Below are 21,463 nucleotides of genomic sequence, written 5' to 3' on the forward strand. Positions count from 1 at the left end.
TCCGCTTTAGGTAGAAGAACAAGAAAAGAATCCCTGCAATGTTAACTAGACTTCACTGTGGTGACCATCTCCCATTGTATACAAATACTAATCATCATATTGTACTTCTGCAACTAATACAACATTATATGTTAATTATGCCTCAATTTTAAAAAAGGCTCCTGATAGCTTAAACAGTTGTTAATGCCTGAAGAAAATAATATTCAAATTTGATTCCTACTCTAACAAATCAAAAAATGGGATGACTCAAAGTAAGAGGGCAGACATAATTCTGTGGAAAATAACTTAAATTCTTAGCCATACTTTTATGGCAAGGAGATAAAAGACAGGCTATTATCACCACATGGCCAAAGAATCGCATGCAGCAACAGGTGCAATGGAAGCTCCAGCAAGGCACTCCCCAACCGGAAGGACGATGAACCATGCCTTCGTTAAAGCTCCTACAGGCCTGTGAAAGTGATCCACCTGTGTGCCTAAAAAATATCCTTAATATAACGCACACAGTTACAAACTTGATAAAACATCATGTGACTTTTTGTACCGTTATTCAACTTCTAGAAATCCTTCTTAAGATTCAACTAGAGAGGGGCGCCTGGGTGGCTCAGTTGTTAAGCGTCTGCCTTCAGCTCAGGGCGTGATCCCGGCGTTCTGGGATCGAGCCCCACATCAGGCTCCTCCACTGGAAGCCTGCTTCTTCCTCTCCCACTCCCCCTGCTTGTGCTCCCTCTCTCGCTGGCTGTCTCTCTCTCTGTCAAATGAATAAATAAAATCTTTAAAAAAAAAAAAAAAGATTCAGCTAGAGAAAGAGTTACAGGTGTGAATTTGTTCAACACAGCATTATTTATAATCACACAAAATTGTAAACAACCTAAATGTCCTATAATAATAGAATGAGTACATAATGGACTATTCATTGAGGGAATTTTATTGTCTTAAAATTCACTGTTAGAGGAGCACCTAGGTGGCTCAGTTGGTTATGCATTTGCCCTCAGCTCAGGTCATGATCCTGGGGTCCTGGGATGGAGCCCTGCATCAGCCTCCCTGCTCAGCGGGGAGCCTGCTTCTCCCTCTCCCTTTGCCTCTCTCCTGGCTTGTGCTCTCTCTTGCTCTCTCTCTCTCAAATAAATAAATAAAATCTTTAAAAAAAAAATTCACTGTTAGAACTGACCACTTAATAATATTACAGAATTACTTTTAGTTTTTTTAAGTTTTAATAATGACATTATGTTTTTAAAACTTCCTTATTTTTTAAAGATATACACTTGAGTATTTACAAGTAAAACAATATGTCTGGAATTTGCTTCAAAATAATACGAGGATTCAGATGAAACAATATGGCTGTGTACTGATACTTATTGAAGCTGAGATGATTACACAGATTACTGTGCTATTCTCCTTCTGATTGTTTGAAAATTTCCTTAATATTAAAAAAAAAACTTCACCTGTTATTTCACCCTATAACATGGAAAGTACATATGATAAAAAGTCATACAAAAGAGTGTATGTGTGGGGTACCTGGGTGGCTGTTGGTTAAGCATCTGACTCTTGATTTCGGCTCAGGTCATGATCTCAGGGTTTTGGGATGGAGCCCCATGTTGGGCTCCGTGCTCAGCAGGGAGTCTGCTTGAGATTCTCTTCCTTTCCTTCTCTCTCTACCCCTCCCCCCACTCGTGCGAGGTCTCTCTCTCTCTCTCCCTCTAAAATAAATAAATCTTTTTTTTTAAAGTGCATGTACAATAAGTTTAAAGCTGTGTAAACATAATAGGGAAAGGGAAAACAAATTTACCAAAATACAGATCTATTAGGATGGCAGAATTAGTGTTTCCCCCCATTTTCTTTATTTTCCAAATAGTTAGTAATGAAGTTCCATTACTTTGGTAGTAAAAAAAAAAAATTATGCTATTAAAAATGTCAGAAAGGGGCACCTGGGTGGCTCAGTCAGTTGGGCACCTGGCTCTTGATTTTGGCTTGGGTCTCAGGGTCAAGGGATCCACACTTAGTGGGCAGTCTACTTGTCCCTCTCCCTCTTCTCCTCCCCCAACTCACGTGTGCTCTCTCTCTCAAATAAAGAAATAAAATCTTTTTTAAAAATGTTATGGAATCCCAAGTGTGTCTAGAATCCAGTGGGCTGCTAGGACCACAGCAACTTCATCAGTGTCCAAGTAGACTATTTTAATGAAGGGAAACTTGTATCTAATGACAATAAGCTATATTTTGAAAACAGCTGATATGCCAAAAGATAAAACATAACAGCAACTACAAGAAATAAATAAACACTTTTTTTTTTCTTTAAAGATTTATTTTAGGGTGTCTGGATGGCTTAGTCAGTTAAGCATCTACCTTCGGCTCAGGTCATGATCCCAGAGACCCAGGATCAAGTCCCATGTTGGGCTCCCTGCTCAGCGGGGAGTCTGCTTCTACCTCTGCCCTTCACCCTGATTGTGCAGGGTGAAAGCGATATACTGTTCAGTGAATTCCCTGTCCATTTCACAGAGAACAAACCCAATCCAAGCAACAACAGAGTACCTCTAAACAGCAGTCCTCCTGTGGTGCTTCTCATGAAAAACATGGAAAGTCTCACCACATAAGTACTCCAAGAGTTCATAATCATCAGCAGTTGATATCAACTAGGATTTCTCTAATACTCTTTTTTGAAATTGCCAAATCTATGATCATTCATAGCTTGATTCCTCATGCCATATTTCTACTTAAAGAACTATTCCAATTTTTGTCTCACCAAAGCTCCTGACCATTGTTCTTAATAGGCTGTATTTTACAACTCAGTTCCCCTTCAAATTAAATGAAAAAGTGTTACAGGTTCTGACCAATGTCTTTTTGTATCATGGTTTCTCAATTCAGAATGCTATCTTCAGTTTTCGGGGCACCTGGGTGGCTCAGTTGGTTAAGCATCTGCCTTCGGCTCAGGTCATGATCCCAGGGTTCTGGGATCGAGCCCCACACCGGGCTCCCTGCTTGACAGGGAGTCTGCTTCTCTCTCTCTCTCCACCCCTCCCCAATGCTTGTGCTCTCTCTCTTTCACTTGCTCTAGCAAATAAATAAATAAAATCTCTTAAAAAAAAAAAAAGGACTTCAGTTTTCTTTGTTAGAACATTGCCAGTTCCTCAAATTGTTAAACACAGCAGGGCTACCATATGACCCAGCATCTCCACTCCTACATATATATAACAAAGAGATCTGAAAAAACGTATATCCATGTAAAAATTAGCACACATATGTTTATAACAGCATTATTCATAACAGCCAAAAAGTGAAAAAAAAATCTCAAATTTCAATCAACTGATGAATGGATAAAATAAACGTGGTATATATACATTGAATGGATAGTACTTGGCCACAGAAAGAAGTATCAGTAACTACATTGCTACAATATGCATGAACTAAATTATATGCTAAAACAAAGAAACCAGTCATAAGATATCAAACATTATATGACTCTGCTTATGTGACATGTCCAGAATAAGCAAACTCATAGAAATAACAAGTATATTAAAGGTTGCCAGGGGCTAAAGGAAAAGAAAAATGGGCGGGGGGGATATAGTTTCTAACTGGGATGATGAAAATATTCTGGAATAGACAGCGATGATAGCTGCACAACCTTGTGAATAGACTAAAAACAACTGAACTGTACATTTAAAGGGTGAATTTTATGAAATATGGCCAAACCACAAGCATATCACATTAAGCAATAACAATGCCTGCTTCTCAATTTCAGTCATAGGAATGCAGATGACACAAGTAAAATGGAAGTTTGTGTTAAGCAGTAACATGATTTTTTTCTTTATTTTGTATTCCACGATCTCCTATCAACCTTATCCTAAAGTTCATGTACACATAATCATTATGAAAAATCAACTGCTTATCAGTTGATCAAGATTAGAGCAGAGATCAATGAATTAGAAACCAGGAGCACAGTAGAGCAGATCAACAGCACTAGAAGCCAGTTCTTTGAAAGAATAAATAAGATCGATAAGCCACCGGCAAGACTTATTCAAAAGAATAGAGAAAGGACCCAAATTAATAAAATTATGAATGAAAAGGAAGAGGTCACAACCAACACCAATGAAATAGGAAGGATCATTAGAAACTTTTATCAACAGCTTTATGCCAATAAATTAAACAACCTGGAAGAGATGGATGCCTTCCTGGAAACCTATAAACTACCAAGACTGAAACACGAAGAAATTGATTTTTTAAACAGACCGATTAATTATGAAGAGATTGAAGCAGTGATCAAAAACCTCCCGAAAAACAAGAGTCCAGGGCCTGATGGATTCCCCGGGGAATTCTACCAAACATTCAAATAAGAAATAATACCTATTCTCCTGAAGCTGTTTCAAAAAATAGAAACAGAAGGAAAACTACTAAACTCATTCTATGAGGCCAATATTACCTTGATCCCCAAACCAGGCAAAGACCCCATCAAAAAGGAGAATTACAGACCGATATCCCTGATGAATATGGACACCAAAATTCTCAACAAGATCCTAGCTAATAGGATCCAACAGTACATTAAAAGGATTATCCATCATGACCAAGTGGGATTCATCCCTGGGATGCAAGGGTGGTTCAACATTCGCAAATCGATCACTGTGATAGATCATATCAACAAGAAAAGAGTCAAGAACCATATGATCCTCTCAATTGATGCAGAAAAAGCATTTGACAAAATACAGCATCCTTTCCTGATTAAAACACTTCAGAGTGTAGGGATAGAGGGTACATTCCTCAATCTCATAAAAAAACATCTATGAAAAGCCTACAGCAAATATCATTCTCAATGGGGAAAAGCTGGAAGCCTTTCCCTTAAGATCAGGAACACGACAAGGATGCCCACTCTCGCCATTATTATTCAACATAGTACTAGAAGTCCTTGCAACAGCAATCAGACAATAAAAAGGAATAAAAGGTATCCAAATTGGCAAAGAAGAAGTCGAAATGTCTCTCTTCGCAGATGACATGATATTCTATATGGAAAACCCAAAAGAATCCACCCCAAACTACTAGAAGTTATAGAGCAAATCAGTAATGTGGCAGGATACAAAATCAATGCTCAGAAATCAGTTGCATTTCTATACACGAACAATGAGACTGAAGAAAGAGAAATTAGGGAATCCATTCCATTTACAATAGCACCAAAAATCATACGTTATCTTGGAATTAACTTAACCAGAGACGTAAAGGATCTATATTCTAGAAACTACAAATCACTCTTGAAAGAAACTGAAGAAGACACAAAAAGATGGAAAAATATTCCATGCTCATGGATCGGAAGAATTAACATAGTTAACATGTCCATGCTACCCAGAGCAATCTACACTTTCAATGCCATCCCGATCAAAATACCAATGAATTTTCAAAGAACTGGAACAAACAGCCCTTAAATTTGTGTGGAACCAGAAAAGGCCCCAAATCACCAAGGAATTGTTGAAAAGGAAAAACAAAGCTGGGGGCATCATATTGACGGATTTCAAGCTGTACTACAAAGCTGTGATCACAAAGACAGCATGGTACTGGCACAAAAACAGACACACAGACCAATGGAACAGAATAGAGAACCCAGAAATGGACCCTCGGCTCTTTGGGCAACTAATCTTTGATAAAGCAGGAAAAAACATCCAGTGGAAAAAAGACAGTCTCTTCAATAAATGGTGCTGGGAAAATTGGACAGCTACACGCAAAAGAATGAAACTTGACCATTCTCTCACACCATACACAAAGATAAACTCCAAATGGATGAAAGACCTCAATGTGAGACAGGAATCCATCAAAATCCTAGAGGAGAACATAGGCTGCAACCTCTTTGACATCGGCCACAGCAACTTTTTTCATGACACATCTCCAAAGGCAAGAGAAACAAAAGAAAAAATGAACTTGTGGGACTTCATCAAGATAAAAAGCTTCTGCACAGCCAAGGAAACAGTCAAAAAAACTAAGAGGCAGCCCACGGAATGGGAGAAGATATTTTCAAATGACACTACAGATAAAAGACTGGTATCCAAGATCTACAAAGAACTTCTCAAACTCAATACACAAAAAACAAATAAACAAATCAAAAAATGGGCAGAAGATATGAACAGACACTTTTCCAATGAAGACATACAAATGGCTAACAGACACATGGAAAAATGTTCAAAATCATTAGCCATCAGGGAAATTCAAATCAAAACCACATTGAGATACCACCTTACACCAGTTAGAATGGCAAAAATTGACAAGGCAGGAAACAACAAATGTTGGAGAGGATGTGGAGAAAGGGGATCCCTCTACATTGTTGGTGGGAATGCAAGTTGGTACAGCCACTTTGGAAAACAGTGTGGAGGTCCCTTAAAAAGTTAAAAATTGGGGGCGCCTGGGTGGCACAGCGGTTGGGTGTCTGCCTTCGGCTCAGGGCGTGATCCCGGCGTTCCGGGATCGAGCCCCACATCAGGCTCCTCTGCTATGAGCCTGCTTCTTCCTCTCCCACTCCCCCTGCTTGTGTTCCCTCTCTCGCTGGCTGTCTCTCTCTCTGTCAAATAAATAAATAAAATCTTTAAAAAAAAAAAAAAAGTTAAAAATTGAGCTACCCTATGATCCAGCAATTGCACTACTAGGTATTTACCCCAAAGATACAGACATAGTGAAGAGAAGGGCCATATGCACCCCCATGTTCATAGCAGCTCTGTCCACAATAGCTAAATCGTGGAAGAAGCCGAGATGTCCTTCAACAGATGACTGGATTAAGAAGATGTGGTCCATATATACAATGGAATATTACACAGCCATCAAAAGGAACGATTTCTCAACATTTGCTGCAACATGGACGGGACTGGAGGAGATAATGCTAAGCGAAATAAGTCAAGCAGAGAAAAACAATTATCATATGGTTTCACTCATTTATGGAACATAAGAAGTAGGAAGATCAGAAGGAAAAGAAAGGGAAGAAGAAAGCAGGGGTAAACAGAAGGGGGAATGAACCATGAGAGACTATGGACTCTGGGAAACAAACTGAGGGCTTCAGAGGGGAGGTAGGTGGGGGAATGGGATAGACCGGTGATGGGTATTAAGGAGGGCACGTATTGCATGGTGCAGTGGGTGTTATACGCAAGTAATGAACCATGGAACTTTACATCAAAAACTAGGGATGTACTATATGGTGACTAACATAATATAATAAAAAAATATTATTATAATAAAAAAATAAAAAATCAACTGCTTTTATGTTTTCTTTAAGTACATAAGTAAATCTTGCTCTAACTTTAATAAACTCTTCTAGCTCAAAATCAGTCTTAAAGGAATGTATCACCAAATTATTGAGAAAAAAGGGAACATGATTTTTTAAATGAATTAATTATTCAGCCCCATAAAGAAACTTATTTTCATTATTCCAGCCTCCATACCACCAGAAAATCAGAACAGAATTTGAATATCAGGAGAATTACATTAGTATACTTTATGATGATCTGAAAATTTAATTCTACAGAGAACATCAGTTTACAGAGAATTCTGACCTGGATCTAAAATTCAAATTCTTTGAAAGCTGCTTAAACGTAGCCACTTTAAAACTGTATATACTACAGGGGCTCCTGGCTGGCTCAGTTGGTGGAGGATGAGACTCTTGATCTTGGGGTTGGGAGTTCAAGCCCCACGCTGGGTGGAGAGACTACTTTTTTAAAAAATTATATATACTACAATCATGTTTTTAAAAATTATTTTCAAGGGGTGCCTGGCTGGCTCAGTCAGAAGAGCGTGCAACTCTTGATCTTGGGGTTGTGAGTTTAAGCCCCACATTGGGTGGAGAGATTACTTAAAATCTCTAAAAAAATTATAAAAAAATAAAAATTATTCGCATATAGAAATATGGTATCTAGAGAGAAAAAAATGGAAGGAAATATGCATATGTGACAATTATTGCCTTACTAAGGTTGCCAGATTATGGGTGACTAACTTTGTAAACATTTCCTCATTTCCACAATGGTATTGTGGAAAAATAATTTGGCTATATTTCATAAGCATACATACCAAAACCCCAAAATTCCATACCCCAGGGAAGTTCTTGCCTCAAATATGTACAATAAAAAAGTAAAAACCAGTGTTGAGTAAAAAAGCAAGCTGCAGGAGAATGCTATTATGAAACCACTCATACCGAGTTTAAAAACATGATCATACCATGTAAATGCACATACAAGTAGTACCAGCATAAAAACACATATGAGATAATAAATATAACTTCAGGAAAAGGAAAGAAGTGTTATATGTCGCTTCAATTGTATTTGTTCTGCTTCTTTTTAAAAATCTGAAACAAGGGGTCCCTGGGTGGCTCAGTAAGTTAAGCATCTGGCTTCGGCTCAGGTCATGATCTCAGGGTACTGGGATCGAGCCCCATGTAGGGCTCCCTGCTCAGCAGAAAGCCTGCTTCTCCCTCTCCCTCTGCCTGCAGCTCCCCCTGCTTGTGCTCACTCGTTCTCTGTCAAATAAAAAATTAAATCTTAAAAAAAAAAAAATCTGAAACAAATGTAGCCAAATGAAGAACTGAAAAGGCTAGGTGCTGGATAAAAAGATAGACAGATTTTCTGCACTTTTGCAGTATACTTGAAATATTTAAAATTAAGTATATCTCGTAAGAGTACAATTTTTTTGACACCAAAAGGAAAGGCAACAAAAGTAAAAATAACAAGTGGAACTACATCAAACTAAAAAGCTTCTGCACAGCAAAGGAAACCACCAACAGAATACAAAGGCAACCTACTAAATGGAAGAAAATATTCTCAAATCATATGTTTGATAAGGACTTAATTTCTAAAATATATAAAGTACTCATGAAATTCAACAGCAAAAAAACAAACAAACCTATTAGAATACAGGCAGACAACCTGAACAGACACTTTTCCAAAGAAGACATACAGATGGCCAACAGGTACATGAAAGGTGCTCAACATCACTCATCATCAGGGAAATGCAAACCAAACCACAACAAGGTATCACCCCATACTTGTTAAAATGGCTAGTATCAAAAAGACAAGAAATAATAAACGTTGGTGAGGATGTGAAGAAAATCCCTTGTGCACTGTTGGTGGGAATGTAAATTGGTACAGCCACTATGGAAAGAAAACAGTTTGGAGGTTCCTCAAAAAATTAAAAATAGAATGATCCAGCAATGCCACTACTTATAATATATCCAAAGGAAACAAAAACACTAACTTGAAAAGATATCTGCATCCCTGTGTTCACTGCAGCATTATTTACAATAGCCAAAATATGGAAGCAACCTAAGTGTCTCAATGGATGAATAAAGAAAATGTGGTGTATACATAAACAATTTACTATTATTCAGCCATAAAAAAGGAAATCTTGCCATTTGCAACAACATGGATGGAAGTCAGAGAAAGACAAATATCATATGATCTCACTTATATGTGGAATCCTTAAAAAAAAAAAAAAGAAAGAAAATCCTACGATCAGAGAATAGACCAATGGTTGCTAGAGGCAGGGCCAAGGGTACAAACGGATGAAGGAGGTCAAAAGGGACAAACTTCTAGCTATAAAATAAATAAGTCATAAGAATGTAATATACAGCATGGTGACTATAGTTAATACTGTATTGCATATTTGAAAGTTGCTAACAAAATAAATTGTAAAAGTTCTCATTAGAAAAAAAATTATAATTATATGTGGTGACAGATGTTAAACAGAGTTAATTGTGGTGATCATTTCACAATATATACAAATATCAAATCATTTCATTATATACCTGAAACCAATATAATGTTACATGTCAATTATATTTCAAAAAAAAAAAGTCAAACTTAAAACTTAAAAAAGTAAGTACATTTTATGTTTATTGTTTCCAGGTCCTAAGAAATAATCTATTATGCCTCAAGCTACCTTTGCTATAGATAATATTTGTCTAGATATTTCCTTACTTCTGAGCCAAAAACATTAAGACAGAGTCCATTAAATAACAAAACCCCACACACTGCTACTATGAAATCGCCACAGGTTTTTGAAAATAAATCAATACATTGAGAAAAAATTCAGGGAGCGCCTGGGTGGCTCAGTTGGTTGAGTGCTCTTGGTTTCGGCTCAGGTCATGATCTCAGGGTCCTGAAATCAAGCCCGAGGTCAGGCTCCGAGCTCAGCCTGAAATCTGCTTGAGATTCTTTCTTCCTCCCTCTCCCTCCCCCTCTACTCCTCCCCCTGCTTGCCGCTCTCTCTAAAATAAATAAAATCTTTAGGGGCACATGGGTGGCTCAGTCGTTAAGCGGCTGCCTTCAGCTCAGGGCATGATCCCAGCGTTCTGGGATCAAGCCCCACATCGGGCTCTTCCGCTGGGAGCCTGCTTCTTCCTCTCCCACTCCCCCTGCTTGTGTTCCCTTTCTCACTGTCTCTCTCTCTGTCAAATGAATAAATAAAATCTTTAAAAAAAATAAAATAAATAAAATCTTTTTAAAAAAATTCAGGAAGACTGTCAATTTTAGATCATACCTGGCCTTGCATTTCCGGTCTTACAGGATATGTACTTGGATATGGAGCCCTAGGTCGTGCAGGAGAATTCCAATAGTTAGAATTGTAGCTAGAATATGGTGGCTGGTCCTAAGGGGGGAAAAAATCACTTTTAATAATATTCTTATATCATAATGAAAAGTTGACAGAGGCAGCTATAATTATTTTTTTTAAAAAGCAACAGACAAAAAGCAGAACCCTACTATAAAATCACTCATTATTAAATTCTTATTATCAAATTGATGCCGAAGTACTATATGGTAAATCACATGCCCTAAAACAAAGCAATTATTGACTATCTATCAAAAGCCTGCTCTTCTGCATTATGATACCAAATGACATATAAAGGAATTCTACTATGCCAACATGATTAGCAAAACCAGAGGCCTAGATTCCTTTATCCCTCTCCATCATCAACCCCATCGTTACCAATTTAATTTGTGCAACAAGATTATAGTTCTTTGCCACTGTTAAGAGCAATATTTGCCTATCTCAACAACTTTGGAGCTTGAAAATATTACTACTCAACTTTACTTCAAACACACAAATCTTCAATACTCTTTTGCCTGTCACACTAGTTCTTTCCTATTCCTTTACTTTCTGTTATGGCTACGTTCCTGCTGGCAGCCTACAATTAAACCCAAGTATCAGGAATTGATAAAGAACAATTACCACTCCAAGAAGAAAATCTAGCTATGACGTTTAATCTCTACAGCTCTGCACTCCCACTCAAGAGTTAATGCAATGATTTGCAATAAGCCAATAAACTCCAAGAGACGAGATCAACTCAAAAGTTTTTAGAGTCTAGTTTAATGTATACGTGTTATCCTACAAGTTACTTTGCTTTGAACTTTATAGTTTTAGTTTTAAGCTTAAACAAGATCTTCAAATTGTTTCACAAAGAAATTCATTGGCAGTTGGAATCACTGAGAGTTTAATTATCACCATCTTAGCCTAACTGCACTACTTATCAGTTTCATAATGCTTTGTTTTCAAAACACCTAATTATTCCATATGACATTATACAAGTTGGGCAAGTAGCATCTCCTTTACATAATACAGAAACTAGAGAATAGCAAGATTTAAAAAAATTCTACAGGCAAACTTCAGATCCTAACTACTAAATTTCTCAAGCAGGCAGATGCCCCCAATTAATGCCCTCCCTCCCTTTCCCTGGTTAAAGGGCAAGCATTTGGCTAATTAATTGATCTCTGTCTACCAAGAATTTGAATCCTGAGTAGTGGAGATGAAAAGACAAGAGCTGAAGATGACTCACCTCAGCGGTGGTGAATACCTAAACCTCCAGAACTACCCTGGTTTCTGTTCTCTCCTACTGACCCACTTTCTCTGGTACCCTACATTTTCACTACTTCTCCACCCTCCTATCCCTCACCCAACCCATGTCCTCACTTCCTTCCTTAACTCAGCTTCCCAACACCTAATCCTTTGCCGTTGCTTCCCGCAGATACACTCACCCTGCAAAAACCCAACCCAGTTTAAACCCTACTGTCCACTGACTTCACATCTGCACTTCCCCTAAATACTGGTGGAGAGAAACACCAGAGCTCTCTGGTTTCTTTCTCAATTAGAGACCACAAATCTCAAGTAGACACAGCACTGTCCAGCAACTGTATCTACACTCCCTTAGGATGGATGTTCACCTCACTCTCCAGAACAACTATTTCACTCCCCCCCGCCAAATCTCCAATATCCTTTTAGTCTACCCCTCATTTTTCAACTGACAACTTTATCACATATTTCACCTTAAAAAAAAAAAAAAGGAAGAAGCCATCAGACAGAAACGCACTTACCAAATCAAATGCACCCTGTCTGCCATTGTCTTCCCAGAAAGTGTGAAGTGCCTTTGGCCCTATTAAAAGCCAATCCCTCCACATGGCTGTGGACCACAAAACCTCTTACCTTCTAAAGAATTTCATTCCTGTAGTTATAACCTTTTCTCTACTCTTCCTAGTCAAGCAGATCACCCCCATTACAACACAAACCTGCCCGTAAGACTATCCTAAACAAATATTTAAATATATATTTAAACTACCATAACTAACTAGCAAATGAGTAGGCATATAAATCAGTAAGATTAACGATAACCTACCCGATAATTGCCTAAGATGAGTGATAGCTATCTGGGAGTTTTATTATACTAGTCTCTCTACTGTACATATAATTAAAAGTTTATAATATAAAAAGTTAAAAAACGGGGCGCTTGGGTGGCTCAGTTGATTAAGCGTCTGCCTTTGGTTCAGGTCATGATTCCAGGGTCCTGCCATGGAGCCCTGCATCACGCTCCATGCTCAGAAGGAAGCCTGCTTCTCCTTCTCCCTCAGCCTTCAGCTCTCCCTGCCTGTGCTCTCTCTCTGTGTCAAATAAATAAATAAAATCTTAAAAAAAAAAAAAAAAGTTAAAAAACAATACTGTGGGGCAGGGACTCATGGTAAACTTCCCTTAAATGTACCTTGTTTTACACATTTGACTTTAGGACAATTGTAAATATTTCACATAATTATAGAAAATAATGACATATTTTTAAATCCCTAAAGAAAGTAAAACAAAACAAAAACTGATAGAACCACCTCACAAAGAGAAACTGCTTCAAGTGACTAGAAAGCACAGCAAATTGACCGACATCCCTAAATACTCTATAAACCAAAACCAAAAAAACACCTGAATATTTTTCAGTAATCATATTAATAATTATTGACATTGGGGTGCCTGGGTGGCTCAGTCGGTTAAGCGTCTGCCTTAAGCTCAGGTCATGATCTCAGGCGCCTGGGATCGAGCCATCCAGCTTCAGGCTCCCTGCTCAGCAGGGATTATTGCTTCTCCTCTCTCTCTCTGTCCCTCCCCCTGCTCATGCTCACTCTCTCTCTCTCAAATGAATAAAATCTTAAAAAAAAAATTATTGACATTATTGGTGGTGTTATTCTGATACTGCCGTGTGGGTACTGTAGTTCCAAATGAATGATTATGTTGGTGTGGTTGGAAATCAGTATTTCCACAATAGGAGATAACAGATACAAGAATAACGAAATCTAAAATCCTTTAGTCCTTAATTTGAATTGGAAATAACACTATGAATTCAAACTGTATTTTATCTTTTTAAAAAAACTAATAAATTGGATAATCACACACAAAAACAATTAATTCAAGTAACTCCTGAACAGTTTTCTGAATGGGTAGCCTCAGTGGTATATACTCTAAAGGCAAAAGAAATGCAAAGAAATATTAAACTTTATGTAGGATGTTATTAGTAGTAATATTAGTGTTTTAATTTTTTAATTATTTTGTGTGTATTGCAGAAAAGAAATTTTTTTTTTTAAGAGACAGAGTGGGGGCGCCTGGGTGGCACAGCGGTTAAGCGTCTGCCTTCGGCTCAGGGCGTGATCCCGGCGTTACGGGATCGAGCCCCACATCAGGCTCCTCCGCTGTGAGCCTGCTTCTTCCTCTCCCACTCCCCCTGCTTGTGTTCCCTCTCTCGCTGTCTCTATCTCTGTAGAATAAATAAATAAAATCTTAAAAAAAAAAAGAGAGAGACAGAGTGAGTTTGAGTGGGTAGGGCCAGAGGAAGAAAGAGAGAGAAAATCTTAAGCAGACCCCAAGCTTAGCACTAGCATGACACAGGGCTCGATCTCACCACCCTGGGATCATGACCTAAGCCAAAATCAAGAGTTGGATGCTTAACCAACTGAGCCACCCCAGTGCCCCTTTTGCAGAACAGAGGAAATAAACAAATAGAGCAATGTTATTGGGAACCAGTATTTTTACACTGGAAAGGAAAGATAATATATTAAATGGAGAAAGATCAGAAGAACTGTGTATGGTAGATTTGAATTGGAGGTACAAGTATAAACTCACATAATTCTAAAAATGCAATCTAAGCTTTTATGCAAAAGAAACAAATACGCATATGTCGGTTCCAAACAAACGATTTAAGAATCAATGCAAATCCTAGCAACTCTTTTGCATGCCTATCTTCCACCATGAGGCCAACATATCCCATATAGAAGCTGTGATTTCAGCTTGAGTCCCAGAAAGAGAAGACACACAGGCAAACCAAACCCAACCGAGAGCCTGGAGAAGAGTCACAACAGCAGACTCACAGAACATGAGCAAGTTTACTTTTGTAAGCCACAACTCTTGGAGTTGTTTTAACTACAGGAAAAGTCAGCAAATACAATAACTAAATACCAGGTTGGTAAATTAACCATGCAGGAAAAAAGAATTATTTCAAATGACTTTCAAATCACAGTATCTTCAGTGGAGTATATTCTAAGGATAAGCTGAACTCCAAAGAACCCTAAAGCTGGGGGCGCCTGCATGGCTCAGCTGGTTAAGCATCCAACTCTTGATTTTGGCTCAGGTCATGATCTCAGGGCCCTGGGATTGAGCCCTGCATTGGGCTCTGAGCTCAGAGGGAGTCTGCTTGAGATTCTCTCTCTCCCTCTCCTTCAGCCCCTCTCCCAGGCACGTGCACGCATGCTCTCTCTCAAATAATCTTTTTTAAAAATAAATAAATAAATTTAGAAACCTAAACCTGCACTCATTAGTTAATGGTTAATCATAATATTGGCATTATGATTTTTATTAACAGCTTTACTGAGATAATTCCCTATAATTCGACCACATAAATTGTAAAATTCAACAGTTTTTAGTATACTCACAGATAAGTGCAATCATCACTACAACCCATTCTGGAACATTTTCAAAACCTCAAAGGACACACTGTACCCTTTAGCTATACCCTCCTATCTCACCATTCCCCCAGCATTACATTACTACTAATCTACTTTCTGTCTTTATAGGTTTGGCTATTCTGGATATTTCATATAAATGGGATCATATAATATGTGATATCTTGTGACTGGCTTTGTTCACTTAGCATAAAGTTTTTGAGGTTCAACTACATTGTACCATGTATCAGTACTTCATCCTTTTTCGTGGCCAAATAGTATTCCATTATATACAAATACCACATTTTGTTTATCCAGTCATCAGTTGACGGACATTTGTATTGTTGCACCTTTCGGCTACTATAAATAATACTGCTATAAACATTCATGAATAATTTTTCTGTGAACATACATTTTCAGTTCTCTTGGGTATATGTCTAAAAGTGGAATTGGTAGGTCATACGATAACTGTTTAACAATTTGAGGAACTGAAACGTGTTTTCCCAAAGCAGCTGCACAAATTTACATCCCATTAGCAATGTGTAAGTTCTTATTTCTCCACATCCTCACCAATACTTGTTTTTACTGTAGTTTTGTTTCTGTAGCCCTCCTAGTCGGTGTAAAGTAGTATCTCATTGTGGTTTTGATTTATGGTTCCCTCATGACTAATGATGTGGAGCACTGTTTTCATGTGCTCATTGGCCATTTTATGCCTTCATTAGAAAATTATCTGTTCAGATGTTTTGCCCATTTTTAAAGTGGGTTATTGATATTTTTATTGTTTAGTTTTAAGAGTTCTTTATATATCCTAGATACAAGTCTCTTTTCAAATATATGATCTGCAAACATTTTATTCCTTTTCATTTTCTTGACAATGTCCTTTGACCTACCAAAGTTCTTCACTTTAATGAAGTCAAATTTCTCTGTTATTTTTTTTTCTTGGTTGTGTTTTGGTGTCTTATCTAAGAAAACTGTTAAACAGGAAACTAGGCATGAGCAACAGAAGGATGGACCTTAGAGGTCCTGATGACAGCCCCAATTGAGGACCGACCAGGGACCACCCCATTCCACCCATCTAGCAGTTGGTTTGTGGTTACAACATCCCGGCAGAGGAACAGTTAAGTTTGTTGTGCTTGCCCTTATTTCACCTATGTCTCTAGAATAGAAATAATGTTGCTGTTTCCTACCCCATTCAGGCATTTCCAGTACCTCTGGAGAAAGGACATGTAGTTGACTAATTATTATGTAATGCAGTCCTGTCACTCAAATGTTGCCAAGACCCTAGAACCTATCCAAAAGAAAAAAACTGTTCCAGCCCACACCCCCGAAGGAGTTTCCAGGGCCAGGGTTTCTCTTGACTGGCCCGCTGCCCCCTTGCAGTGTGCTTTAATAAAACTTTGCTCGGCTTTACTTTCATTTTGCCATCCTGTAATTTTTCACTGTGGCAGCAAAAAGGAACCGAGGCTTCTTTCCTTTTACATTTAACTCTTGGTAACATAACCACTGCCAAATCCAAAGTACTGAAGATCTACTCCTTGTTTCTTCTAAGAGTTTCATAGTTTTAGCTCTTACATTTATGTCTATGATCCATTTTGAGCTAACTTTTATATATGGTGTAAGAGTCCAACTTTATGTATTGTATATGGCTATCCAGTTGTCACGGTTTTGTATGTTGTGCCACAGACTATTCTGTCCCTCTATTAAATGGTCTTAGCATCTTTACCAAAAATCACTTGATCACAGACACATGAATTTATTTCTGGACTCTCAATTCTATTCCATATAGACATACAGGTTACATATGTCTTTTTCTTTCTTTTTCTTGCCAATTGCCCTAAGGACAATGTTGAATAGTAGTGGCAAGGGAAGATATCCTCATCTTGTTCCTGATCTTAGGGAAAAGCATCCAGTCTTGCATCACTAAATACACAGTTGGCTGTGGGTGTTTTATGGATGCCCTTTATCAGACTGGAGAAATTTCCTTGTATTCCTGCAGTGATTTTATCAAGAAAGAGTGCTGGATTTTGTCAAATGCTTTTTCTACATCTATTGAAATATTTGTAGAGGTTTTTTTATTGAAATGGTAATATTACATTGATTTTCAGATGTTAAACCAACTTTGCATTCCTGCGATAAATTTTACTTGGTATATCATTCTTTTTATGGGTTGCTGGATTTGGTTTTTTTTTTTTTTTTTTTTTTTTTGAGGACTTCGCATCCATATTCATAAGAGATATTGGCCCATTTTCTTTTCTTGTGATGTCTTTGTCTGGTTTGGTATCAGGGTAATAATGGCTTCATAGAATGAGTTAGTAGTGTTCTCTCCTATTTCTTAGAACTATTTGTGAAGAATTGGTGTATCAGTTCTTTAAATGTTTGGTAGAATTCAGTAGCCCACCTGGGCTTAGACTTTCTTTGTGGGTAGTTTTTGTTTTGTTTACTACCAATTCAATTTGTTTACTTGCTATAGGTCTATTCAGATTTCCTATTTCTTCTGGAGTTAGTTTTGGTAGTTTGTATCTCTCTAGAAATCTGTCCAACTTCTTTTAAGTTACCTAATTTATTGGCATACGATTATCCATAGTATTCCATTATGATCTTTTTTATTTCTGTAGGATCAGTAGTAATGTTCCCCCTTTCATTTCTGATTCTAGTAATCTCTTTTTTTTCCTGGGTCAATCTAGCTAAAAACTCATCAATTGTGTTGATCTTTTCAAAGGACCAGCCTTTCCTTGCATTGATTTCCTCTACTGTTTTTCCATTCTCAATTAAATTAATTTCTATTCTTTGAGATGCCAGCCAGGTGCCCCACCACCCTTATTTTTATTATTTCCTTCCTTCTGCTTGCTTTATGTTTAGTTTGCTCTTCTTTTTCCAGTGCCAAGATAGAAGCTTAAAGCTTAGGTTATTGATTTGAAATCATTATTCTTCCTTTTAAGATTTTATTTCTTTATGGGGGGGAGAAGGAGAGGGAGAAGAACAAGCAGACACCACACTGAGCACAGAGCCCCAAGTGGGGCTCGATCGCACCATCCTGAGATCATGAGCCAAAACCAAGAGCCCTGAAATCATTATTCTTTCTTAATATAGGCATTTATAGCTATAAATTCCCTTCTAAGCAGTACTACTTAAGCTATATTTTAGGAGTTCTGGTATACTGTGCCTTCCTTTTCATTTATTTCAAAGTATTTTTTAATTTCCCTTTTGATTTCTTCTTCGACCTGCTGGTTATTTAGGAGTGTTTTATTTAAGGAACACCTGACTGGCTCAGTTGGTAGAGCATGCTACTCTTCATCTTGGGGTCGTAAGTTTGAGCCCCTTGTTGGGTGTAGAGATTACTTAAAAATAAAATCTTTAAAAGAATATTAAGGAGTGTTTTATTTAATTCCCACATAGACGTGAGTTTCCCAAGGTCTTTCCTATTAATATCTAATGTCTTTACATTATGGTTGGAGAACATACTTTGCATTATTTCTATCCTTGTATATTAAGACTTGTTTTATGGCTAGCATATGGTTTATCATTAGAATGTTCCATGTGTACTTGAGAAGAATGTATATTCTGTTGCTGGGTGGAGTGTTCTAAAGATGTCTATCAGGTCTAATCGGTTCAGAGAGTTGTTCACATCTTCTACTTCCTTGTTGATCTTGTATCTTGTTCTATCCATTATTGAAAGTGGAGCATTGAAGTCTCTATTATTACTGAATTGTCTATTTTCTCCTTTATTTCTGTAAGTTTTTCCTTCATGTACTTTGGTATTTTGTCATTAGGTACACATATTTTTATAGTTATTGTATCTTCCTGATAGATTACCTTTTTTTATCATGTCCCACTTTATCCTTAGTAACATCTTTTACTTTGAGTTTACTTGTCTGATACTGTATAGCCAGTTTTCTTCTAGTTACTGTTTGCATATTTCTTTTTCCTCTTTTTACTTTTAAACCATTTGTATCTTTAAATCTGAAGTGTATATCCCACAGACAGCTGAGAATGAAAAACCTACTAATCTTATGTTTTCCCTTTACTCTCATGCTATTACCACATTCACAACACTTCTGAAATCAGATGTGAGATTTTTCCCTATGCCAAGCAATTCTGCAACACCAGCTGGCTGGCCTACAATTAAACTATCTACCTGTAAATAGCATCAGATCCCACAGGTTAGGGGCTCAGTCCCATGATAGTGCCCCCCACCACTTCAGATGCCAATCGCAAGCAACAGGTCCCCAGGTATCCAGGTTACCCACAATTTATGTCCCACTAGGATACAAAGTGGAGGTTTCCATGACCTCTTCCCCCTTGGATTTGATTATTTGCTAGTACATCTCACCCAGCTCAGGGAAATACTTATGATTACCAGCTATTAAAGAATATGATAAAAGATAAGATGAACAGCCAGATGAAGAGATACAAAGGGCAGGCAAGGTCTGGGAGGACCCCAAGTGCAGAAGCTTCTGTCCCCATGAAGTCAAGGTACCTCACCCTCCCAGTATGTAGATACGTTCACCAAACTGGAAGCTCTCTGAACTCCACCATGTTTGGATTTTTATGGAGGTTCCCTCATGTAGTTATGATTATTAACTTAATTTCCAGCCCCTCCCCCTTCTCTGGAAAAAGGGGACCAGGACTGAAAACTCCAAACATCTAATCATAGGTTGGCCTTTCTGGTGACCAGCCCCATACAGGAGCCATCCAGGAGACCATCCAGAGACACTTCATTAGAACAAAAAAATAGTTGTATCACCCAGGAAATTCCAAGGGGTTTAGGAGCCCTGTGTCCGGAACTGGGGTCACAGATCAAATACTGGAACAAAAATACTCCTAGTGCTCTTTTCATTTAGGAACTTACAAGGATTTCAGGAGTTCTGTGCCAGGAACCCAGGACAGAGACCAATATGTATATTTTTTCTATTATCTCACAACAACATATAGTTGAATCTTCTTTTTTTGTTTTCTTTATCTCCTATCTGTTTTTGTTCTTCTATTCTTTTACTGATTTCTTTTGCCTTAAGTGAATATTTTCTACTGTAACATTTTAATTTCTTTAATGAGCGTATGTGTGTGTATTTCTTTCCCTGACCACACCTAGCTGTTAAAGCTCCACACCCTGGGATAAAAATTGTTCTACAAACTGATGCAACAAAATCTGGGCTTCTTGGAAGAGACAGGTCTCAAAGTTAGTGTTTAAGATTTGTTCTAAACCCGAAGGGCTTCTCCCACCTATCTCTTTCCCTGGTTCTCTCTAGCAAACTAGGTGCTCTACAGCTTAGACCGGATGTTCAAGCAATCTACCAATCTCCTCCCAGTTGCCTTTCACAACAATCTCCACAGTTTTCAAGAACTTCCTTAGGCTTCAGCTTCTCCACACCACACTCTGTTGCAAATAAAGTCAGTTCCTTTGGGAAAAGATTAGGAGCTACCTGTTTTACAGTCTGCTTCTGCCTCCAGATAAAATGTCTGAGTCACTCTCTGCAGCTGGTTTGGGGACAATAGTATGCGTCTCTAAGGGACACCCTGCTTTAAGAGCTGAGCACCTGTGGAAGAAAGGGCCTCAGGGCTCAGTAGCCTCAGGGCTTCTCGGCTTGCCTTATACGTCACGGTAAGGGTGATCAGAGCCCTAGTATTCTCAGCAGTGCCCTGCCCAAAGTAAAGCCTCCATTCCCAAGTAGGTAGCAGGCAGAGCAGGGAACCAGCATTACTTAACCACACTGGCCTGGAACTTGGTCTCATCAATAACAGCTGGGGGCAAGATGAGAAACGTTGATGTGCTGTCCCTCCCAGGATGATAATCCTCTGGGAGCTGGGAGAAGAGGGAGCCCTGTTTTCTTGGATGCACCAGTCTGGAATGGAGTTTGTCTCACTGCACTGAGAGAGGGCAGAAAGGGAGCAGGTCCTGGTTCAAACAGCACAGACTCTCACTGTTCTGAGTTTGAGTAGATTTTCTAGAATAAATGTTTATTCATTTGCTATATATCCTAAAACCATTTACAGAAAATTTAACTGGTTGTTTTTTAAAAATAATTTTCACTAGTTTCACTGGGGACTGGGTCCACAGAGCTGCTCATGCTGTCATGCCAGAACTAGAACCTGGCATTATTTTTGCCTTATTTTACATGTAATTGTAGGACTGTACAAGTATTTGTAATTATCCTAACACTGTTAGTAACCAAGATATTTCATACAAGAGAAAATAAATACAATCAAAGAAGTCAAAATAATCTGTAATGTTAAATCTGAATTAACTTAAATATGAACTCATTTATTTTTCTATCTTAAAA

The 21,463-nt window shown here is 38.1% G+C and overlaps 1 protein-coding gene across 2 annotated transcripts in view; it reads right to left on the reverse strand.

Annotated features, from left to right (window-relative positions):
* Positions 1-21,463, reverse strand: part of BAG4 (BAG cochaperone 4) — a 33,900-nt gene that overhangs the window by 4,035 nt on the left and 8,402 nt on the right. The window contains exon 2 of one of the 2 annotated variants that reach the window (XM_045779378.2): positions 10,483-10,590. The exons of the other annotated variant lie outside the window; for it this stretch is intronic. Within the exon in view, the coding sequence (XP_045635334.2) occupies positions 10,483-10,590 (108 nt within the window). The remainder of the gene's footprint in view (positions 1-10,482; positions 10,591-21,463) is intronic. 2 annotated transcript variants of the gene reach the window in all.

The sequence above is a fragment of the Ursus americanus genome, chromosome 27 (genome assembly GCF_024610735.1).
Source record: "Ursus americanus isolate L20-20 chromosome 27, mUrsAme1.1.p, whole genome shotgun sequence".
Taxonomy (NCBI): Eukaryota; Metazoa; Chordata; class Mammalia; order Carnivora; family Ursidae; genus Ursus; species Ursus americanus.